Source organism: Amia ocellicauda, chromosome 6 (genome assembly GCF_036373705.1).
Source record: "Amia ocellicauda isolate fAmiCal2 chromosome 6, fAmiCal2.hap1, whole genome shotgun sequence".
Taxonomy (NCBI): Eukaryota; Metazoa; Chordata; class Actinopteri; order Amiiformes; family Amiidae; genus Amia; species Amia ocellicauda.
The window spans coordinates 47,833,740-47,854,049 of NC_089855.1; the positions used below are offsets into that span (position 1 = coordinate 47,833,740).

Below are 20,310 nucleotides of genomic sequence, written 5' to 3' on the forward strand. Positions count from 1 at the left end.
ATGATAGCTATGAAGTAAAATGTTCATTAATTAGGCTGCTTAAAAGCCTTCCATAGCTACCAAACGTGTGTGAATACAATGGGTTTCTGTTGTGACTTATTTTAATTATATTTTAATGAAGCTTTCGATCAATAATTTAAATTCCATGTATGACACCACAGAAATTTCAGTTGAAGCTTATATTCAACATTTACATACACGGATCATTCTATTACGATTGATTCTCCTCAAATGGAAAAAAAAAAACATGTCACACATTTCTTTTGTAAAAAACAAAACGGATTTACTTCTTCAGCAACGAGCTCTTTCTGTGACAAGCATTGTTTTCTGTGCAGCGCATTCAGGGACGAGTGCGCATGTGTTGATTGCTGCGCTCGGAGTGGCTCTACCATTCGCTTACTGGTCACTAATTACATTAATTGGTCGCAGCTGTGCGAGCGGTGTTAATGGTGCTCGTGTTAAACGGGACCCGTTTGTTAAGTTTTACCACTATACTGGAGATGATGCCGTGGTTAGCACGCATTTCCCTACTAAACTAGCCCGCACGTTTAATATCTATTACAACGAACTTGGCGGCTGAAGTTCGTACCCAGCTGCGGACAAAAAAACGGTCTCCATTGCAACGAACCCCAAAATCAGTTTTTGCCCTGTACTAACTTAGTGGGTAGCTGGAGATGATGTCAATATAGTACCAGCTAGTACGCAGCTCTGATCCAACTCTTCAAGTTTATTGCAATTGAATTATTATTAATAATAATAATAATAATGTAGGAATGTCCACGCATGCGGGCCACGGTGCAGGGCGCCAGTGATTGGTCGGTCAATGAAGGCCCTGCAATGCGAGCGGATTTAGCGCGCAGAGCCGCGCAGCCGCACAGCACAGCGCAGCGCGGGGAGAAATGCCGTCGGCGCACCGACACGCGCGGACTGCGTGCATTGTACTCGCGCTGGCCTGGAGCTGCGCGACCCTCGACCTGCTCACGGGTTCCGACATTTTGGGCGGCTTCGAGACGGAGGAGGAAGAGGAGGACAACGACTACAGTACAGGGCTGGATTCTCATATGGATGCCCCCCGAGTGGGAGCTCCCCAGCCCCCGGCAGGCTCCTACTCGAGGCTCGGGGATCCGAGTTCAGCCGCCTGCGCCCTCGGCGGGTGGGGTGATGCGGGGTGGGACAGAGTCATGCTGGGGGACGGTGCGCGTTTGGGCCGACCGGCGTTGGATGACCCGGAAGCAGGAGGCGAGTTCGACTTGGACGCGGAAGAAAGGTCGGGCTCGCTGTCCGACAGAGACCCGGGCCCCTCGCCAGATCACAGCGGCTTCTCCAGACGCGGGGTCGCCGAGCCCGGGACACGGCCCGCCCGACCGAGGCCGCAGGACGCCTTGATGGATCAGGCGAGAGGCCTCGCTGCCAGCGGACACCCCAGCGCGGGTTTGGATGCTCAGAGGTCAGACTGGAAGTTACGCGACCGCGCTGAAGCAGGCCTGCGGACCTGGGCCCTTCCTCCCGGTTCTGACCGCCGAGGGCCGTGGGGTTTAAACCCCCTTATCCCCCCGAGCGACACCAGAACCCACGACCTGCCTCCAGGGAGCGCTGACAACCGAGAGCGCAGCCGTACCGGTGAGTCGGCAGTGCTGTGCTGCAGGCACTGGGGCGCGGTCTGGGTCCGGACCCCGGAGTGTGTGTGCGCAGCCGCACAGGACGGCCAGGCGCGGGGCGTCTCTGTACAAACGTTCTAAACTTGCCATGTCCCGCCTCCTAGAGGCCAATAGCCAATCAGACGGCTGGGATGCGTTCGGCCCGGAGCAGTTCTGTCCTAACCGTTGGTTTCCAAAACCCTCGCTTCGCTGATTGGGTCGTTTACTTCCGCTTGAAGGCGGGACTAAGCAGAGTGACAGCCGGGCGGAAGCTGTGCGCCTCTGCTGCTGCGACTCCCTGTGGTCAGCAATGCACGGTTTATTGAACAAGTGGGAAAGAAGCATCTTGTTTAGTGTGATCTCCTGTATCAAATGGAGAATCCCACAATCTTTCACAATTTTTGATATAAGCTTTTTTTAATGTTTTCGATCAGTTTAAGTTCAATTGTAAATCAATTGAAGATATTAGAATTATCAGTATTAATTAGCAATTAACTTCCTTAATCATGAAGGTGCAGGCACATTTTGGTATTTTTTTAACCCCATATTAGGGATAATTGGTGACATTTAAAAATTACCAGCTACTTACGGTCTGTTGTACTGGGGCGCTGTAGTGGGTGTTCTGTTTATCTGCATTAAGTTCCATCTGTCTCTCTCAGGTCTGCAGCTGCCGCAGTCTCTGTGGGGGGGGCAGGGGAAGGTGTCCGGCCCCCCACCCGGCCTGGCACCCCCCCTGGGCAGGGGAGCGTGGCTGAGCACCGGGCCCACACTGCACTGCAACACTGAGAGCATGAGCCTCACGGCCAGGGGCCGCAGAGCTGAGGACCTGCAGATAGAGACGGGTGAGAGAGGAAGATGGGGCACAGTCGGGAGACCTGGCCATGGAAATTAGAGGTTAGAGGGGGCAGGTCTGAGTGAATTAACGCATCTTCTTTGCCTCAGATGAGTCCCTCATCCCCCTGTCCCAGCTGCCCTCTCATTGTGGACACTCCTGGTTGGTGGGCTGGAGGCAGCTGCGCTTCACGGCCCTGTACCGAGACTGCTACGTGCAGCACAGGGTGCGTCTGTGTGTGTGCATGCGCATCTCCAATCTCTATAGTTTTATGAGTACCTTTACCCAAACCCCCCCCCCCCCCATCTCTGTCTCCCAGGCAGGTCAGTATGTGCTGGCAGTGCATTGGCAGGGCCGGCGCTTTGTGATGTCATGCCCATCGGTACCCCCCCGCGTTGCCTGCAGTCCCTCCCACATGAGCGTCCAGCTGGGAGGGGGCACCCTGGAAGGGCTGCGGGTTCGAGGCAAGTGTGCGAGGTCTGTGGGTGTGTGACAATGTGTGCGATTCCCATTGTTCAGTAGGGTCTTAACCTCCCTCTCTCCTCTCAGTGGCAGGGCGGTGGGTGTCAGTTGGCACAGTGTTGGCACAGTGTGGGTACAGTTGGCAGGGCGGAGGGGACAGCCTGGTGCTCAACGCAAGGTACAGCAGCTGCGGAGTCCAAACTGAGGTATAGTGTGCGCTCATCTAAGTTTTCAAATCTGTATTGAATTTGTATTAATAGTGCTACATAGGGAATGTAGGGCTACATTTGCCAATAAGAATCTGTAGGTCTGTGATCAATAATGCACTGATCACACGTATATTAACCAACCGTTTCTAAATGGTGGCTGATTGCACTAACTGCTGTGTCACTGTTTGCCAGGCTGTGTGGATGCTGGTCCACACAGTAGTGACACCTGGCAGTACAAGCTGACCTTTTAAAAACACAAAGTCCCCAATCGTCCTCTTGGACACGCACGCACGCATATGAAATGGACAGTTCTTTCCGATATCCATATGTGCAAATGTTGACCTCCCTCTCTCAGGCAGGGCGTCGCACCCTCTCTCTGCTGTGGGGTGTGAGGGAGCTGGTCCTCTCCTGCCCTGCTGCTCCCCCCTCCCCCCCACCACCCACTGCGCCACGTCTGACCTCCGCAGCCCACCCCTCCGACATCTCCCTCTCTTGTCGTCCGCACAGCTTAGAGGTCTCGCTGCCCTCTGCACAGCCTGGAACTCTGGAGGTCAAAGGTCAGTCTGTTCAAGTCAAATTGTACCCTCAGTGTACAACAGGCCCGCACAGGCCGCACTTTAGCCCTAAAAGTTATTGGACCATTATACACAGGTTTGTTGTATTGGTTAAATAGTCTCGTAGAGGAGAGAGGGGAAAAATGCTTGAACGTGCACACTAAGAGCGCTTTTAAACTAATGTTAACATTTTTACAGCTTCTGAGATAATTAAGCAGACTGAGTATTGTAACATTATATTTGGGCTCATTGTTCAGTATTGTAGATGGTGATTTGGCGGGTGGAGGGGGCAGAGGAGAAGGATGATGTAGATGCAAGGGGAGGTGAAGGTACAGATGTTTCTAGTTTATTTCAGCTGGTCAACCTCAATGTCAGAATCCCCTTTTCAACCCAAATTACAGAATTGACACAAGAAAATGTCTAAGACTAAGAAATGCACAGTAGTAGGCCAAGATTGTTCAACAGCACAACTGCCCGGACAATTTCTCCTCAGAAATTAAAACGCATCTGTGAACACACGCGTTAACAATCAGTGTAAAGTAAGCAATGTACGTTTGATTAATTACTGGTAGTAATTACATTTGAAGATTTTTGTATTAAACACTTAGTATTGACTAAAAATATTTTAAATTCCTTAGTGAATAAACATTAACATTATAACTTAACCTTTAACCAGTATAGGAACAATGCAGCACATGTTATGGTTGTATTGGTAAACATTGAGCAATTTATAGAAATTACTTCTGAAGGTAAGCACGTTTGTTTCGTCGAGCTACTGTGCAGGTGCGCTTCTTGCAAAACGGATCTCATGATTTTGTGTTTTAAGCCGGGTTCATTTTCAAAACAATGTTGAATACCAGTTTCTTTGCTAATACACTTCTATATTCATTCCAAAAATGAACAGGAACCGTGAAATGCTTAAAACTCAAATAACTTAAGTTTCTTGTGATCTATAGTTTTCCTATGATATTTTTTGCAAAATGATGTAATTTGCTGGGCTATACCAATTTCAGAGTGGACTGACTGTGAGAGCTGTAGTCCTGGCGCGTAGAGCAGTCAGTCAGTTGTGGCTGAGTGACCTCAGTGTGGCCACAGTAGCGATGGAGCGGCCCGAGCAGGACCAGGCGATGGGGAAACAGCACACTATACATTCTCCTCTCTCTTCCCCCCCAGGGCGCAGTGGCTGGTGGGAGCCAGTAGGGGGCGCTCCTGCTCTGTGCTCCTATTCTGCAAAGACCGGTCTGAGGGGAGTGTTGCTCTTCTCCTCCCCCCTGCCAGGCTGCCACACCCAGTTCCTGGTGAGTCTCCCTGTGCGAGGGCCAGGCTGTGGCCTGTACTGGGTCGGGATCCCTGTCCGTATCTGACTGATTTCTCCCCTCTCCCAGCCCCCGGCCCTGCTGTCTCTCTCTCTCCGTTTCAACGACCACCTCTTTCGTACGCGAACCCTGGACCTGCAGTGCCCCATGGCCCTGCCCAACACCGCCCCCCTGAAGCCCCACTACGTGACCCCTGACCCTCCCCTCTTACCTCCCCCACCTGTCTCTGTGCCCCCGTTTCCCCCACCTCAGAGACCCTCCCACTCTGCATCTTCTGAGCTGGAAAACCCTCCTTTACTGCCCCCCCTGCCTCTCTACCTGCCCTTCACCCCACCCCCCCTGCCTCAGCTTCTCCACTACCCCACCTACCTAACGCCACACACTCCATGGCCTCTGTTTGCCCCCTCCCCCAGCCCCCCCCAGCTGCCCCAGCCCTCTGTGTCCTGCCAAGGCGGGCAGTTCAAGGTGGATCTGCCTCGTGGACCCCCTAGGGGCATTTGGGTTCAGGGTAAGTGCATGGTGAGAAGTGCCCCAGTATATACACTGTCTGTGCTGCTGATGTGAAGCACTGCTGGTCACACTCTCCCCCTTCTAGCCTCCTCTGGACGCAAGCTTCCTGTGTGGCAGGCCCCAGTGCATTGTGGGTACTCTGTGCAGCAGGGGGCTGAGGGCACCACTCTGACTGTCCCTTTCACTGGCTGTCATGTCAGCAGACAGGTCTGTCTCCTGTGCGAGTCTGAGACACGGTGCTGTGCTCTGTATACACGACACACAATGACTCCCCTCTCTCCCCCAGGGAGGGCTGTTCACTCTGCAGCTTGTCTTCCTCACTGTGGGGGGGGGCAGGCGTGGGGGTGCAGTGTCTTGTCCTGTCCCCCCCTCCCTCCAGCAGCAAGGTAATTCTCCTGCGCCTTCCTTCCTGTCATCTCTCTCTATGAACCCCCCGCTCTCTCCCCATTGCTCTGAGTTCGTACGCACCTTGAATATCCTTAAATGTCTTTTTTTTTTTTTTTTTTAATGGATTTTGAAGTTCCTTTTCATTTCCTTAAATGTACTGAAATTTTTACAAAACTGACTAATTTAGTGAAAATGGCAATAAAAAAAATTCAGCAATATGATTTTGCATTCATAGGGTTTTATATTTGAAATCCGCATAAAAAGTTGTTGGTGGACAGCGAGTGAACGTGTCTGTGAGTTGCCTCATGTTTCATGTAGAGCCATATGAAATCCCTTTTATGTCAAACTTAATAAGTTTTGTACTTGGTTTTTGATGTTCAAGCACCCATTTATATTAATATAGCTGTGGGAAACACTGAAACATTAAGGTATGAGCAGATGGACCTCATTTCCCCACAGAATTTAAAATGCCCAAAACAATCGTATTTTTTAAAACTATACATCTATAAATGTTATAATACCATTCTAATAATATATATATATATATATATATATACACACACACAGTACTGTGCAAAAGTTTTAGCCAGGTGTGGAAAAAATGCTGTAAAGTAAGAATGCTTTCAAAAATAGACATTTTAATAGATTATATTTATCAATTAACTAAATGCAAAGTGAGTGAACAGAAGAAAAGTCCAAATCAAATCCATATTTGGTGTGACCACCCTTTGCCTTCAAAACTGCATCAATTCTTCTAGGTACACTTGCACACAGTCAGGGATTTTGTAGGCATATACTGAGGTGTCTGATTAAACAAACAATTATACCAAACCGGCGCAGAAAAAAAAAAAGAGCAGGGAGAGTTTTTGGCAGTGACATCACAACCAGAATACATAAGATTCCATAAATAAGGCAAGCTAACATTTTTGCAAACTTAAAGGATTTTCTCCAATCAACCGATCATTCTGTGGTTTGTGGGGCTCACTTCACCCCTGACAGCTTTTCAAATGCCTTGGTAAGAAATGCAGATTAAAAACTGTCTGTACAAAATTAACAGAAAAAAAATATAACTATACAAATCTTTGAAAGAGGGACAGTGTCTTCAGATTGCGCTCCTTGTCCTCTTTACCACTAGTTGCAGAGAAGCCATGCACATGCAGTGCAGTTCAGCTGGTTATCGCAAAAAAACTGAAATGAGTTTGCATTTCCAACCCATTTTGCTTTACTCTTTCCATTTATGTTCGTCACCTCGGAAACATTTGTAGTATTGATAATGGTATCAAATTCTATTAACCCCCCATCCACCACACTCTTAATCTCCCCTCTGTCACTCCCCCAACCCAGGCTGCAGTGTGTCCTCAGTGGAGCGTGTCCAGTGTGGACAGGAGGACATGTCTGTGTCCCAGTGCAGGGACAGAGGCTGCTGTGTGGACACGGACACTGGAGGCTGCTACCACCACATGGATGGTAGGGTTCCTGTCCGTCTTGTCGCTTGCTGCCTGCTTCTTCCTCGCTCTCTTGCTCGCTGCCTGTATTAACCTCCTTCTCTCCCGCCCCAGAGTGCTCCAGGGATGGTCACATGGTGTTCGTAGTGCACAGCTCTCTCTCCTCCCCCCCACTGGACCCCCGGAAGTTGCGTGTGGTGGGGGGGTCAGAGTGCCCCCCCCCGGTCTGCACCCCCAACCTCGCCATCTTCAAGATACCCCTTTCCGGCTGCGGCATGCGCTCCTTTGTCAGTCCCCGTCTCCTCTCAATTAACCCAAGAATCACCATAGTTTTTGAGCATTTTGAGCAGCTATGTGATTCAAATGTAAAGATCTCTGTATGTGAATTTTTCCCACTTGGTAGTTTCAGTTGTAAACTTCTAAAATAAGTTATAAATACTTCCTTCAACTGCCAGACCCACAGTTTATGGGATAGGCTATGTTGAATATAATATAGCAGACTATCTGGACTTTAATCAGCCATTGTGAAATTAAAATTGTGTTGAGTGCTGAAACACGCGAGTTTCTACACTTCATATATAATTTCATTAGCAGATGTCACAAAACATACATAATTGAAGAATCACATGTGATCTAGCCAGTCTGTCCTCTGGTCGACTGAGTGAGTTTCTATCTTTTTTTTACGTTGGAATTCAAATTTGGTCACAAACCCAGGTCTCTGGATCATTGCTTTGATCGGTCACCTGTTTGATCATGTGCTAATTTTGTATTAGGTGTGGAGCTGGTGACATTTATTAGACTGCTGTTAGCTCTACAATTCAGTATCTATACAGGCCTGAAGATGACCCTCACCCTTCAGCCAGCACAGAATAAAGACACTGCCAGGTTGCTAGATGCAATAGTCAGCCCTGTTGCAAAGGCACTGTAGTGTTTAAAGTGCTTTTTTTGCATCGGTACGCAACTGTAATAGACAGCCATTTCAAAGTGCTTCATGTTGCATAACTTTTAAATGTTAAGCTCTTTGTAAAACTGGTTATTTGTTCTATAATTGTATGTCTGTTTAGATGTGCATACCAATTTATACACCAGTTTATGGTTTAATGTGATAGTTTTCTTTACTAAAACTATCACAGCTCTGATTAGTAAATAATGTCAATATAATAAGCAATTTCTGTTTTCTACAAAAGTAAACAAATTCCTTACCATATTGCTCTTTACTGATTTCCTCTTCTGAGGAATGGCGGAGTGCATGAGTGCAACTGCTCAATTACCCAAGTTTATATTGGCTAATTGAGCAGTTGCACCTCTGCCAGGGTGGAGTCTGTTTAGGGCCCAATGTCAGTCCAGTTTTTGTAATTTTTGTTTTGCTGTTCCAGATGGTAGTTCTTGATTTTTAATTTTATAAGACATGTTTGCATCTGTCTCAGTCCCCATATTAACCTCCCCCTCTCTCCCATCAGACAGTTGGGCAGACGACCGTGTACCTGGCTGAGGTCACTAATGCCATGAAGACCCGCAGGCTGAATTACGGCCACATCACCAGAGACACGCCTTTCAGGCAGGCCCCGCCCGCTCGTTAACCATTCCCCGGGCAATTAACAAGCCACTGGGGCTCAGTAATATATTAATTGCTTATTTGCAGTAGTAAACTGCTGAGTTGTAGCACTCAGACCTGTCTGCCTGTATGAACCCGTCTGTTAACCTGTCAGGTTACTGGTGGAGTGCCGGTACTCCAGGGACCGCCTGTCCAGTGCTGGGTTCTTGGTGAAGACACCGTCCCTCCCCCCCAGCCTGCTGTCCCAGGGGGAGATGGGGGTGCAGCTCCGCATCGCCAAGGGTAACTGGTCAGTCCTGTATCTGTAAGTTGTGTAAGGGTCCAGTTCCGTACTAACCCCCCCGCCCCCCTGCCTCTCTCTCTCCTAGATGCCAGTTACTCCCAGTTCTATCCCCAGTTCCACCGGCCCCTGCGCCTGCTGCTGGGGAAACCCCTGTACCTGGAGGTGCGCCTGCTGTCCCCCCCTGACCCCAGCCTGGTGCTGCTGGTGCACTACTGCCTGGCCTACCCCCCCTCTGCGCAGGCAGCCTGGGTCCTCCTGTACGACGGGTGAGCGTCTATGTGTCTGTCCATGCACTACTGTGTGCTGTAGGTGAGTCTGTCTTAACAACCCTTCCCCTTTCCCCCCCCCCAGCTGTCCCAACCCTCTGGACGAGCAGCACTCCTCCACGCTGCACACCCTGCGTGGTCCCCCCCTCTTCCGTCACCGTCGGCGATTCCACATCCAAGCGTTCCAGTTCCTCAAGCCAGGCCCCCCCTCTGACAGCGAGGAAGAGGTCAGTGGGAGGAAGAAAGGGAGGGGTCGTGGTGGGATGCGATACAGCACAGTATCCCCGGTGTTACTGGGTCAAGTCATTGGGTGTTCAGATCAGGGGTCAGCCCGGCCCCTGTGGCTGTGCACCAGTGATGCACTCGTCCTGTCCACAGGACATTAATCTGCCTCTTCCCACCCACTTTTATTCTCTCCCTCCCTCTCTGCAGGTCTATTTCATGTGCTCGACGGAGGTGTGCTCTCCCTCTCAGGGCCCCTGTGTGGAGGGCTGCTTCGATGGCCGCAGTGAGTCTGTACACCCCAAATACCTTCACACTTGTACTCCTGTACACACCTCTTCACACTGCAGCGCTCACACTGTACCTTCAGTCACCTTAATGTGTGGGCGGAGCTCTGGGGCGGTGGTAATGTGTGTTTTTTTTTTTTGTTTGTTTTTTTTTGTTTTTTGGCCTTTGTAGTTTAAAAGTTAAATTTAAGGTCTCTGTAGAGGGACCGATTTGGTTTTCAGCCGAACGGTGAGGTGTGGGCCAATGAGTGATAAGGCTTGCCTCCTACATGAGCAGAGCGATAACCGTCTTTAAAGACGGCAAACTTGGCCCACTTCATAGTCGAACAGGGAGTGACCATTAATGACGCACACTGTCCAGAAGGATCTGTTTATCTAGCGTGCCCCCTGTCCTCTGCAGTGAGTTGCTGGAGAGAGCCGTGCCGGTGTGGGCAGGTACTGCTCAGTACTGGGAGGAGCCCTTGGGACCACAAGGCTGAAGCGTGTCGTCCTATCGGACGGCTTTGTGAACCTAATGACAGAAGCGAAGGACTCCACTTTTGTGTTCAGGAGCGATTTGTCATGTTCACTACATCATTGCATGCAGTGCTCCAGGTGTGGCAGTGAGGGGCATAGTGTGTGCATACAGAGACTGCACTAGTGGAAGGCAGGAGCAACAGCAGCGGGGAGAGATGCCGTGGCTCTGGGCTGAGCTGGGGAAGGGGCTGCTGATGGGAGACCTGTGTGACATTAAGAACCAGGGATTTGGAGAGGCAACATTTTTGACCTGCGCAACTCGTTAGTCGGTGCTCCAGCTCGTATAGTCATATTTTTTTAATAAACCTTTACCTTTCAAATTCCTGCAAGGGTTGTGTTGTGATGGGGGGACGTTTTCTCCATGTAGACAGGCGGGCAAGGAACACTTGGGCCTGATTTTTAGAAAAGTTTATCCATCTATAATGCAGCACTCCTGGGACGGACAGTCATGAAGACTTGCCTAAAGCTTTTCTAATCAATGTACATGACACTGAGGTTAGTAAGATCCCAAACTTTCAGACTTGTCTTTGGTTTTCTGTAAGGCCTTAGATTGAAAATATTTTCCAAAAAGTTGGCTACACAGAACTACGGCATCTGGCCGGAGCAACACACAGCTGTCATTCACATGCGTTACACAACCTTTCAATAGTGCAAATGTGTGGCATCTAGTAACGGAATTTTAGAAATCGACAGTCTTTGAGATCAAATTGTATGATAATGCAGACCAGACTAATCCTACAAAACCAGATAACTGGAAAACATCTTTGAGATCTTTGGTCCTAGGCTATGAACAATTTGAGGCCCCTTTGTACATTTTTTTTTTTTTTTTTTTTTTTTTTTTTTCTTATTTTGCAAAATATCAGATGACTTGAGGCTGGATGCACAGTGAGCACCAGTGTAAAGGCAATTCATTGTGCTGATGTTACAGTGATTGAGAGCCTATAGCCTACTGGTAGACCCATGGAAATTGCACAAAAGATGCCACCATAAATCATTTGGAAACCGTGCAGGCGGTGTACAGTGGCACTGTACCACACTAAGCTGGCAACAACCAATAAGACCACAACACCAGTGCAGCACATCGTATGACCTCTGCACTGGCAAGACCATTGTAATGTTATTAGGCAACTACACAAGTTAAGAGCAGGACTAACTCATGACCGCATCTTGGACATCTGGTTGTGTGCAGATCTGCAGAATTCCAGCAATACCATTGGTGAAGCCTCCGCACTGAACTGCAGAAATGTCGTGCTCGTGTAGCACACAAATCTAAGAATTTAGAGTCCTGTTCGGTCAGTGTAAAGCATTAAAAAATATCTGACTTAACGATGTTATGTTAGTTGACCCTTATCCTGCTTTTCTTTCAAGCAAACTCGCTTATAAGGACGAAGTCCCTCTGATGCACCAGAACATATTCAGCAAACTGCAGAGTCAAGTGGTTAAGCCGCAGTCCATTGAGGTGCTAAGTTTGATCAATCCCAGTTTGGATAAAGACTTTCACCACTTGAATTTGACAGTCAAATATATTCGGAGAGCAATATCCACATTTGAGAACTGTATGGTGTACCTTATCCTTAAGTCAATTAAACCTATTCCGTGGTGACTGGGCAGTGCAGAATTCCGAGTACATCGGGAAAACTATTTTATGAAGATTTCAAGGTTTCACAATGATCTTGCAGCCGATCCCTGCTTGCACAGCTTTCCAAACTCCTGAATTACTTCCGGCTTTTTCTTTAATGTAATCCTAACCTGCATTAGGGTGTATTAGTTGAACTCTGCGTCAGTCTTATACTTAACCCCTGGGACATGTTAACCACACAGGCTGTAGCCTAGGCCCTGTCGCCACCTGGGGGCCTTGGCAAGGGAAGTACAATTGTTTAGAAATTGCATTTCTCTAATCTTTTGTCCTACAAATACACCCACACCTATCGTGCCATCATGAGAAACTTATCAACACCTAGTTCAAATTTCTCACAATAGTTTAATTTCTACGTTTGACCTTGCGTGGGGCTACAAAAATGGCAAGACATGGGTACGGAGCCGTCTCCAAGATTACAAGTAATGTTCTGTCCCACTGGCTTTGGTGAGGGCCAGACGGCTGACCGGGCCATGGTGTCTCGGTGTCTCTCGCTCTGTGTGCTATTGGTTAGGAGGGAAGGGAAAAGGAAGAGGGTCCTGTTAACTGTCCTCTTTATTCCCCCTCTCCTAGTTCCCCCCCCTGGCAGCCATCCCAGTGTGCAGAGGGCCTGCAACAAACCAGACTGCCCAGGCGTGGCACCGTGACCCCCCCCCCCCCCCCCCAACTGTGAGTCTGTGTGTGGTTGTGTTTGTCTGTACTGTACCCTGTACACAAGTGTATTGACCTCCTCCTCTCCCTCCCTCCCTCAGGTCCAGTGCTCCACGCAGTCTCCCTCACACAGCTCTGTGAATCACTCTCCTCAATGAAGCCACTTCCAAACGTCTCTGGGTCTCCTTCTCCCAATTGCGGGGTGAAAACTAATTGAACAAAAGTTGATGGCTAAATAAAAATGTAATGTAAGATAATCCTGTTTATATGACGTGAGCTTCGGGGCCGGGGGACTCGGGGAATCTTTTCAGGGCTGAGCTACTGGACTGAGTGTGACTCGCTTTTCTTCCGGTGTGTCTGACATTTGAGTGCTCTTGATATTTGTAAGAACTGGGTGATGTGCTAAGTCTGCCCTGCAAGTGTGATCTGTGGTTTTCCTTTGCAGCTGCAGTCTCTCAATTCAAATTCTAAAAAGCTTTATTAGCGTGTCTAATTGACATCCGTGTAGCAAAAGCATTGGCAGGAGTGCCCAGCCCTCAGGAACAGGGCGATGGGCACAAACACTGTAAATATACATCTGTAACCACATGTAATAGGGCTTACAATTTAATGTATTCTAAAGTTCTTAAGACTGAAATGTATATGATGGATTTGGTTATTTTCAGTAAGATTTCAAATAAACAAGTGAGATTTGTTCTGGTAAGTAATGGCAAGTTTATTACCAGTGCAATTATACCAGATACCAATTTTTTTTTAATAAACATATGAAAGGGATTGTGCACTCAGTTTCAGATTTAAAGACTCGGAGTGCTTGTCTTATTTATATCCTAGGATATATTTTGTATTGAGTCTAGACAAGGATAGAGGTTGAACAGGAGCGTAAGAGTTTGCAGTCCCAGTGTTCCTCTCAGGCTCTCGGTGAAAATCTTCCTTCCTTATTGGTGCCATCATCTGTTTCTCCATTAAAAAAAAAAACTAATTGCAGAGGGTTTTAAGAATAATAAGCACTTCACTTTCTTAATTGTGTCAGATTCATAACATCCCAGCATTATTTAGTGGACTACACAAATTAGTGAGTTATGGAAAACAAATCATAAAATAACAAAATGGAGGATAATACTGACATCTAGTGGAAATGCTACTAAAACACTATGAGAACCATAATTTTATTCCTGACCCACCATGTGGCACAAACGTTCATTTTAACTTATGGACATTTTCCAAAATAAAGACTTAAATATCTTATTCCATTACATATCTATAATATTCAACCATAAGCTACACTGTAATTTCTTCTGTTTCATTTATTATCTTTAGTATATTTTTCTACCTCGTAATGAAACGCTTATTACAGTTTTTTAGGATTGTTTACACACTCAAATTAAAAATAACACACAGTTGGTGAAACCTGACACTCGAGCAAAACCTCAGGCCATATTTGCACAACTATAAGCACATTCTCAGACTTGCACTTTTGGCAAAACCCTAAACACACTTCTCTACATTATACACAGCAATCTAACATGATGTCACTTCTTTGCCATTTCAAGGCACTGCCTTTCAAAATACCACACCTATGTACCAATTGATCAAACACGGCCATCAGGTGTACAGACACTTAGGCGCTTAATTGTAAACTCACCAATCAGGCGTAAGCACTATAAAAAGGCAACAGGTAAGTTTACCTGTCTTCAACAAAAATGGAAGGCAACGTTGCAGTAAGAGGGAGAGGGAGAATGAGGGGGGAGCCTGTGGAGTAAGGGGGGTAGGGAGAGGTAGACCTGGAGGAAGATGAGGACCAAATTTATCAGATGAGATTTGAGCAACATTGGTTGACCATGTTGTAAACCATGGGTTGACACAGAGAGAGGCTGGACAGAGTTCAGCCCAACCTCAGCAAATATACTGTTTGCAAGAGTAATTTGGACATTTTGACAAGAGCACAGGTGAAAAACAACTTTTCTCTACTTTCTACAGTAATGTAGCCTACTACATACACTACACCAGTACTTTTTGGTACCCATTCACTGAATTCCATGTTTGAAACCATGCCTTGCACTGTGACATTTTACATGTATTTTAATTGGCCTACATAGGATTGAGGGTCGAGAACATCAAGGAGGAAGGGCCCCCATATTCGAAGAGGAACAAGAGAGAGCTATCGTAAACATGGTTTTGGCCAATAATGCGATACACCTCAGAGAAATTTGAACACAGTTATCAATAATATTCATCAGGTCTCTATCAACACTGGGGCGAATCCTTAAAAAACATCACATACAGATGAAACAACTCTACCAAGAGCCATTTGAAGGAAATTCTGAGAGAGTGAAAGACCTGTGGCGTGACTATGTGGAGGTAAGTAATGTACACTTCAGTATTGTGCACTGCACACACAACCTTTTCATATGTACATTTATAGTAGGCCTATACTGAACTACACAATGTCTTTTTTTCAGAGAGTTTTGCTAATGGATGCTGATGCACTCCCACATTAATTTATCTTCATAGATGAGGCTGGGTTTAGCCTGACAAAAGTAAGAAGAAGAGGGAGAAACATCATTGGCCACAGAGCTATTTTGAATGTCACGGGCCAAAGTGGTGGTAACATTACAATGTGCGCTGCAATCACACAGAATGGGGTCCTCCACCGCCATGCCAATTTAGGTCCTTACAACACGGCCCACATACTCACATTTTTAGATGGACTACACAACATCGTCACAGCAGAAGACCAAATGATGCAGAGCAGATGAGATACATTGTCATCTGGGACAATGTATCTTTCCACCAATCTGCTCTTGTACAAAACTGGTTTCATCAGCATCCACAATTTTCACTCCAATACCTCCCACCATACTCTCCCTTCCTTAACCCCATTGAGGAGTTTTTTTCAACATGGCAGTGGAAGGTTTACGATCTCCAGCCCTATGTCAGGATACCTCTCATTCAAGCCATGGAGGAGGCCTGCGACCAAATTGATGCAGTGTCTGTGCAAGGATGGATTAGCCATTCAAGATGATTCTTCCCTTGCTGTCTTGCTTGAGAGGACATAGCCTGTGATGTGGACGAAGTGCTATGGCCAGATCTGGCTAGGTGAAGAGATGATGCTTAGGTTTTTTTTTTAATTCATGCTTTCTTTTTTGTCTCCACAAATGTTCTTGCTGTGTTTATGTACTATATTCTATATATAATATCTTCTGTTCTGATTTTCAGTGCAAAATGAAACCTATGGAAAGGCATGGATGTATTGACTGATTTTTATAATGTGGAGAGTTAAATATTTAAATATGAATATGCAGTACTGCTCTTGTGTGTTGTGTTTGGTCAATATATTCATGTACTTTTTATAAATGATTGTATAGTTTTGAATTAAGTGTTTAATTTTGCAAAAGATCTGAGGTGTTCTGCTACTTGTGTGTGTGGTTGTGTGAATTGTGTGTAGTGTTTTGACAAAATGAGCCCTGTTTTCAAAATCATGCTTATGCAATCTTAAAAAACTGTCACTCAAGAGCAGGAATATCCAGAACCAACAGGCTCATTTTTTTATTTTTTTTATTTTGTCCTTTACAAATGCAATGATACTGTAGATACAGAGAATACAAATAAAATACTCCAAGCTGACAAATCAATCAAAACAAAACTATGTAAAAACAGGCAACACAAATACACAGTACACCAGTCAGCCCATTCGTTGCTTTCAATCAGGCCACGTTTTCATCAAAATCACACAATGCTTTCCCTCGCAATGCAGCAAGGAACAAATCTTGTGTGGCATATCCATGCTTAGCCGTCCTCTGCAGTGATTTCCAGACAACTGGCATTCATTGCATCTAGGAGAAACATCTGGTCATGTGGACAGAAATCATGAACTTTCCACCTCCAAGCAGAGAAGAATTACATCAGCATTCCTGGGTGCGCTGCAAACCATCCAGTATCCAGATGGGAGAGGTGGAAAGCAACATTGTCCCATATGATGAAGAAGCAGGACATGTCAGGTCTCACCAGCCCTCTCTCTTCTGGTGGTTTCAGTCTCTGGTGCATCAAGAACTGTGAGGAGACGTTCTGTATTGTATGGGCAAGTGGTAGGGATGTAGTAAAGAACCCAACCGCCGGAGAGAGCGGCACACATAGTGTTGTGTGCTCCCCTTCGCACATTCACAATGGCCATCTTACCAGTGGGGATCCTCACTCACCTCCTTACATTTGAAAGGTTGAAACGGCTTCACTCACATACATTGCAGTAATGTATTTGGAGTTGCGTTGCCCAGCCTCGCTCATGGAAAGGCCATAATTGACAAAACGGTCAATAATTGTGGCACAAGTGTAATCTGAAACATTAGCTCTTTGTATTCCCCTTTGAGCTACTCCACCTTCACACATCTGACCCCTCTTCCTTTATGGGCAGCTCTACCTCTCCTTTGTCCTTGCCCTTGTGCATGTCCTTGTCCTCACCCTCGCCCTCAGCCTCTTACTTGGTCCATCCTCACAAACAACTCAAATGTGAGCTCTTTTATGCATGAATAAGGACTGCTTGCTGAATGAAAAATTGGGCAACAGCATTTTGCACATGTGCAGAAGAGGTTCACATTCATGGGTGTAATTTGTAGTAGATGTGACCAAATGTTTTAATTCTGTTTGACATGATTTACTCAACTGTGTTTTGTGTCTTTTGTAGAGAGTTGTGTTTACTGTTTTGCAAAACTGTGCTTAACATTTGCGTTATGTGTGAAAGCTATGAGAAATGACTTAGTGTTTTGCAAAAATGAATACTGTTTAGCTCATTAGGTTAAGATGGAGATCAAGTTGACCCCAGTTTCATTAAAAGTGTCTTAGCAATCAAGAAAAACTGTAACATGAAGAGCAAAAGATACATTTTCACATTTAACCTCTGGATGTTTTTATTCTCTTTTCTTTCTACAAGGTTCATTAAAAGTTTTGTATCTTTTCATCATTTCAACAGGGTCGCCATTGTATCAAACTTAAAATGAACTCAACAGAGTTTCCAGGGGAAGCTACACAGGGAACACAAAACTAACAAAAAGCGGAGCAAACAAAAAATAAACCTTTTCTTTATATTTCTATTCTTCTGAGTTTAAGTTTGTTTCTTTTCTGTTTGTACTTATTTTCATTCTTAGGTTAACAGCTCTCTTTGGAGGTTTTTTTTCTTTGTGAGGAATCTAGAAAAAAATTGCCGATCTCCCTTTGTTTTCAGCCACTCACAGAGCTATTAATTTAATTTTAACCCATTAGTTGCTATATGGTAATCCTTCATGGGGGTTACACGTGTGTGCTTTCAGTGTGTATGTGCACGCAGTGTGTATGTGCTTTCAGTGTGTATGTGCACGCAGTGTGTATGTGCATGCAGTGTGTATGTGTATGTGCACTTAGTGTGTATGTGTATGTGCATGCGGTGTGTATGTGTATGTGCACGCAGTGTGTATGTACACGCAGTGTGTATGTGAATGTGCACGCAGTGTGTATGTGTATGTGCACGCATTGTGTATGTGCTTTCAGTGTGTATGTGTATGTGCACGTAGTGTGTATGTGCTTTCAGTGTGTATGTGTATGTGCACACAGTGTGTATGTGCTTTCAGTGTGTATGTGCACACAGTGTGTATGTGAATGTGCACGCAGTGTGTATGTGTATGTGCACGCAGTGTGTATGTGCTTTCAGTGTGTATGTGTATGTGCACACAGTGTGTATGTGCTTTCAGTGTGTATGTGCACACAGTGTGTATGTGAATGTGCACGCAGTGTGTATGTGTATGTGCACGCAGTATGTATGTGTATGTGCTTTCAGTGTGTATATGCAAGCAGTGTGTATGTGTATGTGCACTTAGTGTGTATGTGAATGTGCACGCAGTGTGTATGTGCTTTCAGTGTGTATGTGTATGTGCTTTCAGTGTGTATGTGCTTTCAGTGTGTATGTGCTTTCAGTGTGTATGTGCACGCAGTGTGTATGTGCATGCAGTGTGTATGTGTATGTGCACGCAGTGTGTATGTGTATGTGCACTTAGTGTGTATGTGTATGTGCATGCGGTGTGTATGTGTATGTGCACGCGGTGTGTATGTGAATGTGCACGCAGTGTGTATGTGTATGTGCACGCATTGTGTATGTGCTTTCAGTGTGTATGTGTATGTGCACGTAGTGTGTATGTGCTTTCAGTGTGTATGTGTATGTGCACACAGTGTGTATGTGCTTTCAGTGTGTATGTGCACACAGTGTGTATGTGAATGTGCACGCAGTGTGTATGTGTATGTGCACGCAGTGTGTATGTGCTTTCAGTGTGTATGTGTATGTGCACACAGTGTGTATGTGCTTTCAGTGTGTATGTGCACACAGTGTGTATGTGAATGTGCACGCAGTGTGTATGTGTATGTGCTTTCAGTGTGTATATGCAAGCAGTGTGTATGTGTATGTGCACTTAGTGTGTATGTGTATGTGCTTTCAGTGTGTATGTGTATGTGCACGTGTAACGGGTGTGCGTGGTCTGCCGTATATCTGGCTAAATGCACATCCGTTGACGTCTACGTGATCTGCGTTGTGTTCTGTGATTGTGACTGTGCTGACGGAAGGAAGGACCCGGACTACAAACAGCTACTGGTTGCTCCTTTAATGCAAGCCGTATGGCAGTGGTATCTGTACAAATCAGTAAAAAACAGAAAAATGTTCTTTAACATGCAGTCTCTTCCACACACGTAGTTCGTCAGTCTCATTTTGACAACACGGCTGCATGTTTACACTCTTAAGACTAGCATTCACTTTATAACTGCATATGGTTATATTATATTATCTACAAAACGAAATAAACTCTTAATGATAACCAGCGGAAAAATCATTACCTCCTCTCAGTGAGCAAAGCGCGAACTGAGAGAGGCGCAGAGTTGACGTCGTAATACTGAGACCTCTTAAAGCAACAGTACAGGTATTAACACTTCAGTTTGAATATACTCTAAACCGTACAAAACATGTTATGAACTTAATAAAACACATATTATTCAATATTTATCAGGATTTGGTGAAGTTTCAACAACAAAAAAATAATAATTTCAACCTGGTTACACACGCAGTGTATGTGCTTTCAGTGTGTATGTGTATGTGCTTTCAGTGTGTATGTGCACGCAGTGTGTATGTGCTTTCAGTGTGTATGTGTATGTGCTTTCAGTGTGTATATGTATGTGCACTTAGTGTGTATGTGAATGTGCACACGGTGTGTATGTGTATGTGCACGCAGTGTGTATGTACACGCAGTGTGTATGTGAATGTGCACGCAGTGTGTATGTGTATGTGCACGCAGTGTGTATGTGTATGTGCTTGCAGTGTGTATGTGTATGTGTATGTGCACACAGTGTGTATGTACACGCAGTGTGTATGTGCTTTCAGTGTGTATGTGCACGCAGTGTGTATGTGCATGCAGTGTGTATGTGTATGTGCAGGCAGTGTGTATGTGTATGTGCACGCAGTGTGTATGTGCTTTCAGTGTGTATGTGCATGCAGTGTGTATGTGCATGTATGGGGGGCGGCGCGACCTGTGACCC

At 45.9% G+C, this 20,310-nt stretch overlaps 2 protein-coding genes across 2 annotated transcripts; both read left to right on the top strand.

Moving 5' to 3' along the window:
- The first annotated feature begins 899 nt into the window (after positions 1–899).
- Positions 900–8,944, top strand: LOC136751902 (uncharacterized). Its single transcript, XM_066707653.1, has 13 exons — positions 900–1,620; positions 2,297–2,479; positions 2,580–2,695; positions 2,789–2,933; positions 3,019–3,137; positions 3,496–3,697; positions 4,868–4,992; positions 5,080–5,518; positions 5,606–5,727; positions 5,807–5,906; positions 7,252–7,374; positions 7,467–7,639; positions 8,813–8,944. Exons 1-13 carry the CDS (start codon positions 900–902, stop codon positions 8,930–8,932), a joined length of 2,688 nt encoding a protein of 895 aa, XP_066563750.1. The 3' UTR covers positions 8,933–8,944.
- A 162-nt stretch (positions 8,945–9,106) lies between these two features.
- LOC136751831 (zona pellucida sperm-binding protein 1-like) lies at positions 9,107–12,764 on the top strand. Its single transcript, XM_066707590.1, has 5 exons — positions 9,107–9,189; positions 9,276–9,456; positions 9,542–9,683; positions 9,889–9,964; positions 12,691–12,764. Exons 1-5 carry the CDS (start codon positions 9,162–9,164, stop codon positions 12,762–12,764), a joined length of 501 nt encoding a protein of 166 aa, XP_066563687.1. The 5' UTR covers positions 9,107–9,161.
- The last annotated feature ends 7,546 nt before the right edge of the window (positions 12,765–20,310 follow it).

Bases quoted from the DNA above. Each gene is read 5' to 3' on its own strand.
- LOC136751902 (XM_066707653.1), top strand. From the start codon at position 900: ATGCCGTCGGCGCACCGACACGCGCGGACTGCGTGCATTGTACTCGCG. The intron at 2,696-2,788 runs GTGCGTCTGTGT...TCTGTCTCCCAG, and splicing joins ACTGCTACGTGCAGCACAGG to GCAGGTCAGTATGTGCTGGC. The intron at 7,640-8,812 runs GTCAGTCCCCGT...CTCTCCCATCAG, and splicing joins GCTGCGGCATGCGCTCCTTT to ACAGTTGGGCAGACGACCGT.
- LOC136751831 (XM_066707590.1), top strand. From the start codon at position 9,162: ATGGGGGTGCAGCTCCGCATCGCCAAGG. The intron at 9,457-9,541 runs GTGAGCGTCTAT...CCCCCCCCCCAG, and splicing joins TGGGTCCTCCTGTACGACGG to CTGTCCCAACCCTCTGGACG. The intron at 9,965-12,690 runs GTGAGTCTGTAC...CCCCTCTCCTAG, and splicing joins GGGCTGCTTCGATGGCCGCA to TTCCCCCCCCTGGCAGCCAT.